Source organism: Fusarium tjaetaba, assembly GCF_013396195.1.
Source record: "Fusarium tjaetaba strain NRRL 66243 chromosome Unknown NRRL66243_c0000331, whole genome shotgun sequence".
Classification (NCBI taxonomy): Eukaryota; Fungi; Ascomycota; class Sordariomycetes; order Hypocreales; family Nectriaceae; genus Fusarium; species Fusarium tjaetaba.
The window spans coordinates 18,970-30,145 of record NW_023501527.1 but is presented as its reverse complement, the minus strand read 5'-3'; the positions used below and the strand labels follow the sequence as shown (position 1 = coordinate 30,145).

Sequence of the window (11,176 nt, the reverse complement as noted above, 5' to 3'; positions counted from 1 at the left end):
GAGGGGGGGGGGCGTGTAGTAACCAGTTTCCTTGATAGTCGAGTCTCAAGGTCAGTCATGAAAGAAAAGATATGTACGGGGGAAACCGGCGGAAAGGAAGTTTTTGACGGTGGAGACGGAGCCTCGAAGCGAAGCATTGACTGGGGAAACGGTGAGATTGCCTGTGAAGAAAAGCTGACCGTCTGCAGTAACCTGCTGTTTGTTCAGTTTCCCTTATGTCATGAGACAGGCAACTTTACAACATAGTATCCATACAGAGCCCCGGCAAACCCCGAGTATCATGAAATTAACTGAAGCAATTACATCGTAGAGTCAAAAACTGTGAATCGTGCCTTGGGCTATTACACAATTGCGTATCCACTGCAGCGGGTCAGGGGGGGAAAAGGTACATTGAGGAACTTGGGGAATCTCGAGACTATCGACGGGATTTGTCCGATACCGGGGGAGGGCGTGTGTGCCAGGCCAGACTGCCCAGGGCCTGGAGTAAAGGAAAGGGAATAGGATCCATATCATGGGGTAAGAGAAACGTTAGTTGGGTCTCGCAATTGAGGATGTACCTTGCGTATTGACACGGTCAAGATGGAAATAGTCCGGTTTGAGGAATGGCGTGGGACACATGACTGTTTCGTTATCTGGGTCTTGTTCCTAGATACCTTATTAGCCAGTCTAGAGTTCGGTTAGACATGCAGAATTGGGAATCAGATTTCTAGTCAAGGTTCTAGGGAGCTAAGCTGAGGAATCATCAAGATAGGTAGTCATTTAGCCGCGTTGGGTAGTGTTTAGATAGCAGAGCTGCCACCGCTCAGCATACACTTGGTGCCGCCATAATACAGTATCTCCCCTGATACTATTTGATAAGAACTATGAATGGCTTCAGATTATACAAGACTTGAGAAACTGCCTCAGGACTGGCGGCTTTTTGGGGCTGGTAATGCCCTCTTGGAATGATATCAGCTTCCACTGGCGGTCATAATCTTGATCAAGATCGACAACTACAGCCAACAGCACACTCACACTGCTGAATAGCTTGCCTTGGCCTAGGATAAGAATCATGTGGTTTAAAGTAGATCCAAGATAATCAGAGCTTTATCCATCCTGAAGGGACTTCAAAATTATGTTAAGCCTTTTCATTGGCACGAGTTAGAGGGCACCTTTGTGACTTACAAGTCCTGCCATGCCGCATCTTTCCAACAGAGTAGGCCAGACAACAAAATACGGCGATTTGTTCTCTTTATTTATGACACGGATGGTTGGCATTAAGTCACAGTTTGACATTCTCAGATTGTGTGCTAAAGCACAATGGGGACTGAGCGGCAGAATCTGGAGTTCATGCTGACTTACTCAAGAAAGCTTTACAAAGGGCTCTCCATCTGTTTTCCTCTATTTTCTATAAGCGATGGACATGAGGCAATGCTAAGGCAAACAGCATTTTTGTTTTGGCACGTTTGTCTAAGATGGCACTCCCCTAGCATCTGATTTAATACAATGTTTAGACGTTTGAACCAGCTTTGCTATATCATTGTTTTCTGGCGACCTTTGATCAATCTACTTGTCTGTATAAAGTAAGAAACATTACCGTCTCTTTTACAGGCAATGGCGATCTTACATCTCTTCCATTTACATGCTGATTAAAATAAAATTAGAATAAAAGGAGAAACAGCATACGAGCTTACTTAACCTGACTACTACCACTGTTGATATCTAAATTTCATAAGAGATGTTGAGTCGTATGCCCTCTTACTTCATTTGACTTTCCAGGTGTAAGTGCGAGGTAGCTCTCGTTTAGCTCAACGCTGCGCTGCCTAAAGTGGCAACCCCCACCACTCACTCATCACTCACTATCCAGCTACACTCTCAACCTCACCAATAATGAACCTCAGCCATGGGCAGAAAACTACCATGGAAGACTTCCTCGACTCCTTCGGGCCCTGAAACTGAAAGGAAAACTTCAGTCAAGTCGGAGAGTCCACTACCCACACCTTCACGAGCGCCCCGTCCGAGTACACCCTCAGCTTCCCGTAAGAAACCGCGTCGCGAGCGCGTGATAGAGGCAGAAGGTATTCCAAACTCAACACTTTCATCAAAATGGCAAAGAAACCGACAATATCATGCAGATGCCACACGCAGTCCCTCAACCTCGCCTCCACCAGAGCCGCCTAAAGAAAGGTTCATCTCACTCCTAAACTCACACTCATACCTAAATACTAACCAGACTCAGATTCATGAGACCAGGCCTCGACCACGATGACCGATATCGTATAGTGGAAGACGAGTTCGTCAACATGGCTCACCAATTCACACTTCACATTCATACTTCTGAATACAACCGTTTGAAGAATTTGGCTAAACACCAAAACGCAGACACAATCCGTGAGATTGAAAGGCCTGTAGTCGGCGCGCCAACCCTCCTCACAAGACATCGTCAGGAGGACGTGCGCCGCAACATCAAACAGCGCAAGCTCTTGGGTACTAACTCAAACGAGAAGAAGGATTCCCCTTACGTAGGGTCAAGTCTGCAAGGTCTCATGGAGAGTCCCAGAAAGGAGCACAAGTGGATATCAGCAATAGGTCTAGCTGATACCGCTGCAACGAGAGCTTCGGCGGGTTTCAATTCACAAAAGATTAGCCCGCTACGATTAAATCAAGGATCCAGTTCAACTCCAGCAAAGAAGAGGCACATCCCTCTGGGTGATGACGATGAGACTGACGATGGAGATGACTTGGATTTAGCTTCGCCCTTACGCATTACGGCTACGAAGGCAGCACGCACGGCCCATACATCTAGTTCAGCAATGCCACGGTCAACTCCACGGACAGCATTTAGTACTCCTCGCTCACTGAAGTCAGCTATGAACACAACTTCGCGGCCGGGCTCTAGCGTCAAGCGACCAACAACAGCACCTGGAGGAAGCGAAGCACGTAAGATAAGCAAAAGCCGAGATACTCAAGAAGACATCGACGACGACGATCCTTTTGGGATCAACAAACGAAGGATTCAACGCCAAAAGTCAAGGGAACAGTTCCGCAAACCAGAAGAGAAAACAGCCTCTAAACCATCACTCGACGATATCCCTTCATTCCTCTGAGCACATTCACTATCACGAAATCTCGACAGTGGCCCTACAGGGCCTTATTGCTTGGAAATCAAATCAGTTCTTTTCATTCATGTAAGCCCTATTCTTGCATTGGCCGATCCTCCATTGTAAGCTCATCAAAGTCATCCAGCAACTCATTCATATCAACGTGAGGTGCCTCATCGTCCTCCTCGGTCTCAGCCACACTCATCTCCTCCTCGGCTCTCTTCTTAGCCTTATACAAGGCGAGCGTAGCACGGAGCTCCTCGTCTTCCTCGACATCTCGCAAGAACTGCTCGTACTCTTGATCCAAGCGTTCTTGGTCTGCCTTCTTGGGAAGAAGCTCGCCCTCGTCCTTGTCCATACGCTTGAGCTGCCAGTTTCTCTTGCGGTTCTTTCTGCGACGGGGATAGTGCTTCTTGACTAGCACCACGTCAGGGATTCTCGATGAGTATGTGTTGGAGCTCTCGATCTTCTCGTATTCGGTGTTGTTGAAAACGGTCCCGGCCAGCAGGTAACCCATAGCAGAATCACCGGGCTGGAGGAGTCGACCCAAATGAGTCCTTGTGAAGTATGTTCGGTCATTTGAGCCAAGATCTGAGGCACGAGCGACTGTGGCTTCGGCAAGCGTCCACTTGCCTTTCTGGGTTGCTGTGCGGTCGATATCCATGACAATGAACTCAACGAGTTCATGTGTATCAGTGAGAGATAGGAAAGGAGCTCGCCAATAGATGGGTGAGCTGATATCGCAAGTCTGAAGAGTCTGAGGGTCCAACAGGTACACAGAGGTACCGATCTTGTGGCAGAGGAGGAGAGGTGAGATGTTGCCGCTCTGCTTGGCCATCTTGATAGGCAGAGCGACCAAGTCGTCCTTACATATAGGCACCAGCTCGGCCGAATATGTGAACTTGTACGAGGACTTGGAGGTGTGGGTATCGTGAGAGATGAGCTCCTGCGACGCCTTCACCTTGACAGGCACCACAGAGTTGAGGAAGTCGATGAACTTCTCGGCCTGGTTCTTTTGGGCGAAGAAGAAGTCGATGCCATCCTTGGCCTCCCGAATGTTGAGTGTATCTTTGTGTGCGCCGTGCTTCATAATAAGCTGCTCGAGGAAGAGGAAAGTTCGCTTGTGAAGGACCTTTTGACGAACTTGAACAGCAGCTCGCCAAACGTTGGCAGTGTACGACTTGGCACACTCAGGGCACTGCTGGTACGCCACCACATAGACAACCTCGAAACTCTGTTGAAGCAGCATACCATCTTGGACGGAATCCTGGATTGTGATCTTGACCTTTACTCGTCGCGAGTGAGGCTCAGTCCAGATAAAGCTCGCGTCCACGATACGGACTTTGTTCAAACCTCGAAGTTTCTTGAGGCACATGGCTAACAATTCGCGGGATTCGGGGGCGGCAACGATCCAGCTGTTGGGGGGCATGAGCCATCGGTCGCAATCTCGGCAGAAGTTGAGCGTCGCCTCTCGCTGCACACCTTGGGAAATGTCGACGGTAAGCTTGATACAGTCGTAGCAGAGAGCGCCGCTGGAGGCGGTTCCATCGATCGGGGCACCGCAGTTGCAGCAGAGAATACTGAAGAGGCTCAAGTTAGTATTGCGCCCAAGAGACAGAACGAGTGCGGGGTGGTAAAAAGAAGATCAGGACTCACGTAGCAGCGCCCTGCTGCTGAGTGGCAGGGGCTATAGAGATAGGCTGGTCATCCAGATCCATCGACATGTTGGGCAACGATGTCGTGTGAAATTTGATGGTGTTGTTTGGGTGGAAATGAATGATGTTCAGTGACTCTCAGAAATCCTAGAGTGGGAGAATTCGGTTCGCCGCCGCTTGATAAGCGCTTATCGGTGGGCAGAAAGGATATTTTTTTGCAGGCGCGGGGCAAAAATTGGAAATGGCAAGTCGAGTGGCATTCTTTGCTCAGAGTCATAAAGTTCAGGGTCCACTTGGCTCCATGAGTTGGTCATGCCGATCATTGGATGCCTATCATGCCTTGAATGAATTCTATATCTTCAAAAGTCGTGGTTTTGATCAAATCAGGTATTATAGACAAAAATGCAAAACAAAATAATGGCTATACAGATCAGAAAATCTTGCTCAGTACCCTCGTCACCTCGGCTGGTTGATCTTCCACTTCCGTCTTCTTCTTCGCCAGAGGAACTTGCTTGAACGATCTCTTGACTTGTCGCACCGAGTCCTCTCCCGCTCCCTCTCCCTCGCCATCTGCCTTCCTCTTCTTGGCCTTTGCCTTGGCTTCCATGCCGTCCAGCATCTTTGCCTTCTCCACGTTCCTGACAAACTCCTTGTTCTCCTTTGTCGACTTGCTGATCTCGGCTCTCATGCGGCTAGCGCGCTCAGCGTTCTCAGCAGCGATTTGCTCTGTGAGGTTGTGCCACTTGAACCCCTTGAGGTATAGAAGATTCCATAAATCGTCGTGGTAGTAGCTGCCCTTCTTGCCGCCGATGGTGCGCGCGTTGAGAAGATCGCATACAGCCTTGGCGTCCTTCTTTTTTGTGAACTCGACCCATCCTTCAGTATAAGATTTCTTCTTGTTACCGCCAGCGCGAACGCGACGGGCATGTGAGGCTGGGTCCTCGGGGGCGAGGAAGATGCGATTGATGGTTCCGTAGGGTTCGAGGAGAGAGCGCAGCTTGGCGGGCTTCATGAAAGGTGGTATACGGGAGAGGTAGACGACACCTGACTTCTTGATGGCGGCTTCGGAGGCGACGAGGTTCTTCTTTGTCAATGTTCTTGTGACATCGGGCAGCTCTGTCGAAGTTGTGTCTTTTAACTTGTGCTTTGGCTTTTCCGGTCTGTCTTCTTTCTTATCTTCCTTTTCTGTTTTCTCTGTATCCTTTTCAGCCAGCTCATCCTCGTCATCGCTGGCATCGCGCTCGATATCGCTACCCAGATTATCTTCGTCGTCCGAGTCGAGTTTCCGTCGCTTGGCACCTCGACCACCCTTTCTCATATCATCGTCCTCAGAATTGTAGCCAACATCGTTCTCCTCATCGCTGTCGGCCGTATCAAGAAAGTCGTTTTTGGTTTCGGGTGCCATAATGAATGCGATTGGCAGCACTGAGCTTGAGCTGTATCTAATGTGAGGCTGGAGAATCCAATGTCAAAAAAAAGTAGTCCCTTGCTGATAAGATAAGCTGTCGGCACGCTAGACTGCAGGGATCTGTATTTGAGTTGGAGAAGATCATGTGACTTGGAGAGGTAGCCAACGACGTCACTGATAAGAGGCTTCTTTGGGGAAGAATTCCAGGTTGTTCGAGAAATAGTACAATGCTATGTAAAGGCGTGGTATTTCTGGAGGCACGATGCTTGATATGACCTCCGAGTGTCCAGTACAGAGTGTGACTCCATACGGTAGTCGAATTGACTTAGAACGTTCACCTCAATGGACTTGACATCTAATACCTCTGTACCCTAAGCTTCTTTGAAACAAAGCCTTATCATGGGACTTAATGTAGCTATAATCATGACCGTTCTTGAGAATCAGGATAGACTTAATGGTATCTTGAGAGTATCATGGGATCACTAGATATTCCCAATTAAATTATCATGCCTTATCAAATTGTAGCGGGGTTGAAGCCGCCGAGTTCGGGTTAAGTTGGTTGAGGTTGGTATCCAATACGTGGGGCAACTGAAGCACCGCGAGCCGCGAGCCGCGAGCCGCCAACCGCCGTCCGTCATGGACGATAGAAAGTACAAGTACACGTACAGTACAGTACCTACACTCATGACCATCTCATATACTCCACTTGCAACTTCAAAAAAGTGGCCAGCTACAAAGATATCATCTCGTCCACGATCTGTCACTACAATCTTACTCTCTTCCTCACACATACCTAATTATACCCCACAATGTCTCTGGAAGTCATCACCACAATCTCTCCAAACACAAACGAGCCCATCCTCACCAGGAATGGCGTCTCTCAAGCTGACCTTGAGTCTCTCCCCAAGGTCGCCACTGAGGCTTTCCAGAGCTATCGCAAGACAACGTTGAAGGAGCGTCAAGCTATTGTTCGCAAGTTCCTCGATGGCCTCTTGGCTAAGAAGGATGAGCTCGGTGAAGAGTTGACTGTTCAGATGGGCCGCCCCATCTCTTACACACCAGGCGAGGTCGCCACAGCTGTCAAGAGAGGTGAATACCTCCTCAAGATTAGTGATGAGGCCCTCAAGGACACCGACGGCGAGCCCGAGAAGGGCTTCAAGCGTTTCATCCGAAAGGTCCCTGTCGGACCTGTACTCATCATCTTTGCGTGGAACGTAAGTGCTGGCCTCGCCTCGTTTCGCTGGACCAGAAGCATCCTTTGCTGACTCTGGACAGTACCCTTACCTTATTCTGGTCAACTCTCTCATTCCCGCTCTTCTTGCAGGCTGCAGTGTAATCCTCAAGCCCTCACCTCAGACACCTACCATCGTGGAACGGGTTACCGATCTCCTAAAGGAGGCGGGCTTGCCTGATGGCGTTTGCCAGTACTTCCACTGCGGCTCTCCCACTCTTATGGAGACCATTGTGCGCGATCCCAAGATCGCCCTAGTTTGTTTCACCGGCTCTGTCGCCGGAGGTCTCGCTGTGCAACAAGCTGCGTCTGACCGCATTGTAAATGTCGGTCTGGAGTTGGGTGGCAAGGACCCAGCATATGTTCGATCAGACGTCGATGTTGATTGGGCTGCTGCAGAGATTGTTGACGGTGCCATCTTCAACTCTGGCCAGAGCTGCTGCTCTATCGAGCGGGTGTATGTTGATGAGAAGATTCACGATCAGTTTGTTGAGGCCGTGCAAAAGGTGCTCAAGAGCTACAAGCTCGGTGATCCCTTTAACAAGGAGACTCAATTGGGACCTGTCGTTTCGAAGCGATCAAAGCAGACTGCCGAGGAACATGTCAAGGACGCCGTCGACAGCGGTGCCAAGGATGCCACTCCCGAAAACGAGACTTTCAGCAACCCTCCTACCAAGGGTAACTTTGTGAAACCCACCCTTCTGACCGGCGTCAACCACAGCATGCGGGTCATGACCGAGGAGTCGTTTGCCCCAATTAGTAAAGATTCCCGACAACAGTTGAAGACGTTCTGCTGACGAGAGATGTAGTTCCTGTTATGAAGGTCAAGGATGACAGTGAGGCTGTCGAGTACATGAACGACAGCGAGTTTGGTCTGACAGCCAGCATCTGGACCAAGGACACAGACAAAGGATACGAGCTTGCCGAGGATGTGGAAGCCGGCACTGTATTTGTCAACAGATGCGATTATCCGGCACCGGTACGTTTTTCTGATCCAAGCACAAAGGGTCTCTGCATTACGTGGGGGATTACTTACTGACTGGCCGACAATAGGATCTGGCATGGACTGGCTGGAAGAACTCGGGCAAGGGACAGACGCTTAGCAAGTTTGGATTTGATCAGTTTGTGAAGCTCAAGAGCTACCACCTGAAGGACTACCCAAACTAAACTAGATAGAGAGGTCGCTATTGTTGACCGCCAAACCCGGTCAAGGTAGACTGACTGACTCTGAATGATGAGACGACGGTCTGTGTCGACATGAATCAAACACTCGCTCGCTGCAAACAATCTGATACTGCCATGATTAAGAACGGAGTACTGTGGATTGAGTGCACATCATTTCTCTTAGCGACTGTCTCTAGGAAGTGTCTCCCCTGGCGAGGCGGGCAGGGCAGGGCAGGGCAGGGCAGAAGCGGGTGAGACGAGACGTTTTCGATAACGGGCGACCAAGACAAGAAGAGGCAAGTTTTGGTCGTTCTGGGGAATGTGAAGTTGATGAGGGATTGCTGCATTCGGCAATCTCTGCGGTGAGTAGAACAATCTGCGACAACTGACACTACGTGGCCTTACACGATTGATTAATTACCTAGTCACTGGTGGTGAAGTGACTAACTCGGTGATGGAGGACGAGACTGTTGAAGCTATTCAATAACCGTTTATTTCCTCGCCCTGGATTGAGTTGGCGAACCTTTCCCGCCTCCCTTTGTTGCTGTTACACGAGATTAGGCTTGGGCTTGGGCTTAGGGCGCCACGGGAGAGGCATTGAGTATATGATATTCGACCCCTTGTACATGGACGTAATTTCATCAGAGGCAATAAATCCCACACAAAGGATATGATAATTGTAACCGTGCACTTTTTATCGTCTCTACTATGTATAGTCTCCCAAGTTGAGTTCTCCTTGCGGCCCTTTTTTTCTGCTCTGCTCTCCCGTCGCACCATGAAGTGTCGTTCAGCTGAGACATGGATCCAATGGACCCTCCTCCCCTCGCCCCCAAAATTAGGTGCTGAACCTTTAGGTGGTCTAATACGTGAGCGTGAAAGTTGTTGGTGGCGGGTTTACACAGGACCCGAGACGCTGGAATTCCAGTGACTTGGATACATTCCAGAAGAAAACGTCAGCGTAGCGTTGACCCCTGGCGCTTAGACGGTTCAGGGCAGTCTGTCACTGCTGATTTGCCTGTTTTCACTCTCCACTCACTGTCCTTGCGTGCGTGCGTGTGCGTGCATGCAAGTGTGCGTTGTGTTGCATGTGTTGTCTGCATCTGCGTCTGCGTCTCTGCAGTCATCTCTTGGATACCTACTTGCTAACCTAATTTTCTTCCTTTTTTTTTGTTGCCCTTTGTTCAGTCTCGTATATTTAATTAATACATATGTACATATCCTCCTGTTCCTAATCTCTTGTTCCGTTCTCGTGCAGTTATATCTACTCTAACCATCACATTCCTTTCCTTCATCATCTGTCCTGTCTTGTGCTGTGAGTGTGAGGCTTATTATAGACCAACCTCCAGACTGACTGACTGACTGTCTCTGTCTTTCACTTATACACACATTCTCTCCTCTCAACCTCCTCTCCCCCCATCTTATCTACATACCTCAACTTTCTCTTCGTACCTGAGACTCGGATCATCCTCTTTGTATCAAAAACATACCAGAGTTAAACTCCACCAACCACTCACTCACTCTACTACACCACCACCACTACAGTCCAAAAAGAGCCACATGCCTTTTCCCCATCTGACATCCACTTCTTTGTCCTCCTCTAGACCGTGAATTTAAAGAAAAAAACGAGGCTTCTTTTTTAATTTCCCGCCTTTTCCTCTCTCTCATACAAGAATTCCAATCTCGTACCTTTTTCAGTCAGCCTCTTGTCTCCCAACCCTTCTTTTAAATCTCATCTCAGCTTGCCTCGTTCCTATCTTGCTTCTTCCCCAACTCTAGAACAACTCTCCACATACTCACTCACTCACAACTACAACTTCAAACCAACCACCCTTTTTTAAGGCTTCTTTCTATATAAGAAGCCCTTCAACCCTAAAAGTCGACTTGATGGGATCCGCTGCTGTTTATCCTTCCGAGAGACGTGATCCTCGGTGCTTTAATCTTCCCTTGAATCGACTTCGATCTTCAAAGATGCATATCTCGGACGACTTCCAGACGCTTTGCGAGCGTGTCCAAACAATGGTTCGCCAACGACGCCGTAAGGAGAAACGTCACATGGAGATTGTATGTCTACACCATTCACTGTCATGTTCCTGACTAACCATTTATCTTTCAGTCTGCACCTTTTGGCTTCGAAAAGAACCCAGTCAACCTCCCAGGAGTCTCAGAGGAGCAGTAAGTCAATACTTCTTCAACCACTACAAGATTGATAATTAACAATACAAAGACTCTCTATGCTTCGAGAACAAGCCGCCGCCAGTCGAATCGGCATCGCAGACCCTCCCAGTCCTACCGCCCCTCGCTCACCCTGCTCAACCTCGAGCCTCTTCTCCCATCCAGTCCGACCACCCATCAAGACTGTTCCAACATCCACTTCTCTCTCGTCCACCGACAGCCTCAACTAATCGAGTATGGACATTTATCATTACTATTGTTTTTTGCCGCTATTAGAGGTTTTATCAGGGGCGTCTTAAGAAAGGAAACACAACACTGGCTTGGGTCTATGGAAAGGAGCAATTGTACGATACACACAGGATGGATTGGATAGGAATGGTAACGAAATTGGGCGGATCATGGGGGAGTTGGGCATCTACGGAACCACGGGAACGGCAACATTACAGAATATCATCATACCCGGCGT

At 49.0% G+C, this 11,176-nt stretch overlaps 5 protein-coding genes across 5 annotated transcripts; 3 read left to right on the top strand and 2 right to left on the bottom strand.

Moving 5' to 3' along the window:
- Positions 1-1,882: 1,882 nt before the first annotated feature.
- On the top strand, positions 1,883-3,086 carry FTJAE_12339 (uncharacterized protein; the record flags this gene model as incomplete). The annotated part of the gene is made up of 2 exons (XM_037345374.1): positions 1,883-2,166; positions 2,219-3,086. The coding sequence occupies 2 exons, from the start codon at positions 1,883-1,885 to the stop codon at positions 3,084-3,086; spliced, it is 1,152 nt and encodes a 383-aa protein (XP_037200629.1).
- Positions 3,087-3,174: 88 nt separating this feature from the next.
- On the bottom strand, positions 3,175-4,804 carry FTJAE_12338 (nuclear export sequence-containing protein; the record flags this gene model as incomplete). Its single annotated transcript, XM_037345373.1, has 2 exons — positions 3,175-4,660; positions 4,737-4,804. 2 exons carry the CDS (start codon positions 4,802-4,804, stop codon positions 3,175-3,177), a joined length of 1,554 nt encoding a protein of 517 aa, XP_037200628.1.
- Positions 4,805-5,165: 361 nt separating this feature from the next.
- On the bottom strand, positions 5,166-6,140 carry FTJAE_12337 (pre-rRNA-processing ESF2; the record flags this gene model as incomplete). The annotated part of the gene is made up of 1 exon (XM_037345372.1): positions 5,166-6,140. One exon carries the CDS (start codon positions 6,138-6,140, stop codon positions 5,166-5,168), a length of 975 nt encoding a protein of 324 aa, XP_037200627.1.
- An 812-nt stretch (positions 6,141-6,952) lies between these two features.
- Positions 6,953-8,541, top strand: FTJAE_12336 (NAD-dependent aldehyde dehydrogenase; the record flags this gene model as incomplete). Its single annotated transcript, XM_037345371.1, has 4 exons — positions 6,953-7,357; positions 7,419-8,133; positions 8,184-8,353; positions 8,428-8,541. 4 exons carry the CDS (start codon positions 6,953-6,955, stop codon positions 8,539-8,541), a joined length of 1,404 nt encoding a protein of 467 aa, XP_037200626.1.
- Positions 8,542-10,506: 1,965 nt separating this feature from the next.
- On the top strand, positions 10,507-10,940 carry FTJAE_12335 (uncharacterized protein; the record flags this gene model as incomplete). Its single annotated transcript, XM_037345370.1, has 3 exons — positions 10,507-10,599; positions 10,652-10,710; positions 10,763-10,940. 3 exons carry the CDS (start codon positions 10,507-10,509, stop codon positions 10,938-10,940), a joined length of 330 nt encoding a protein of 109 aa, XP_037200625.1.
- Between the last annotated feature and the right edge of the window lie 236 nt (positions 10,941-11,176).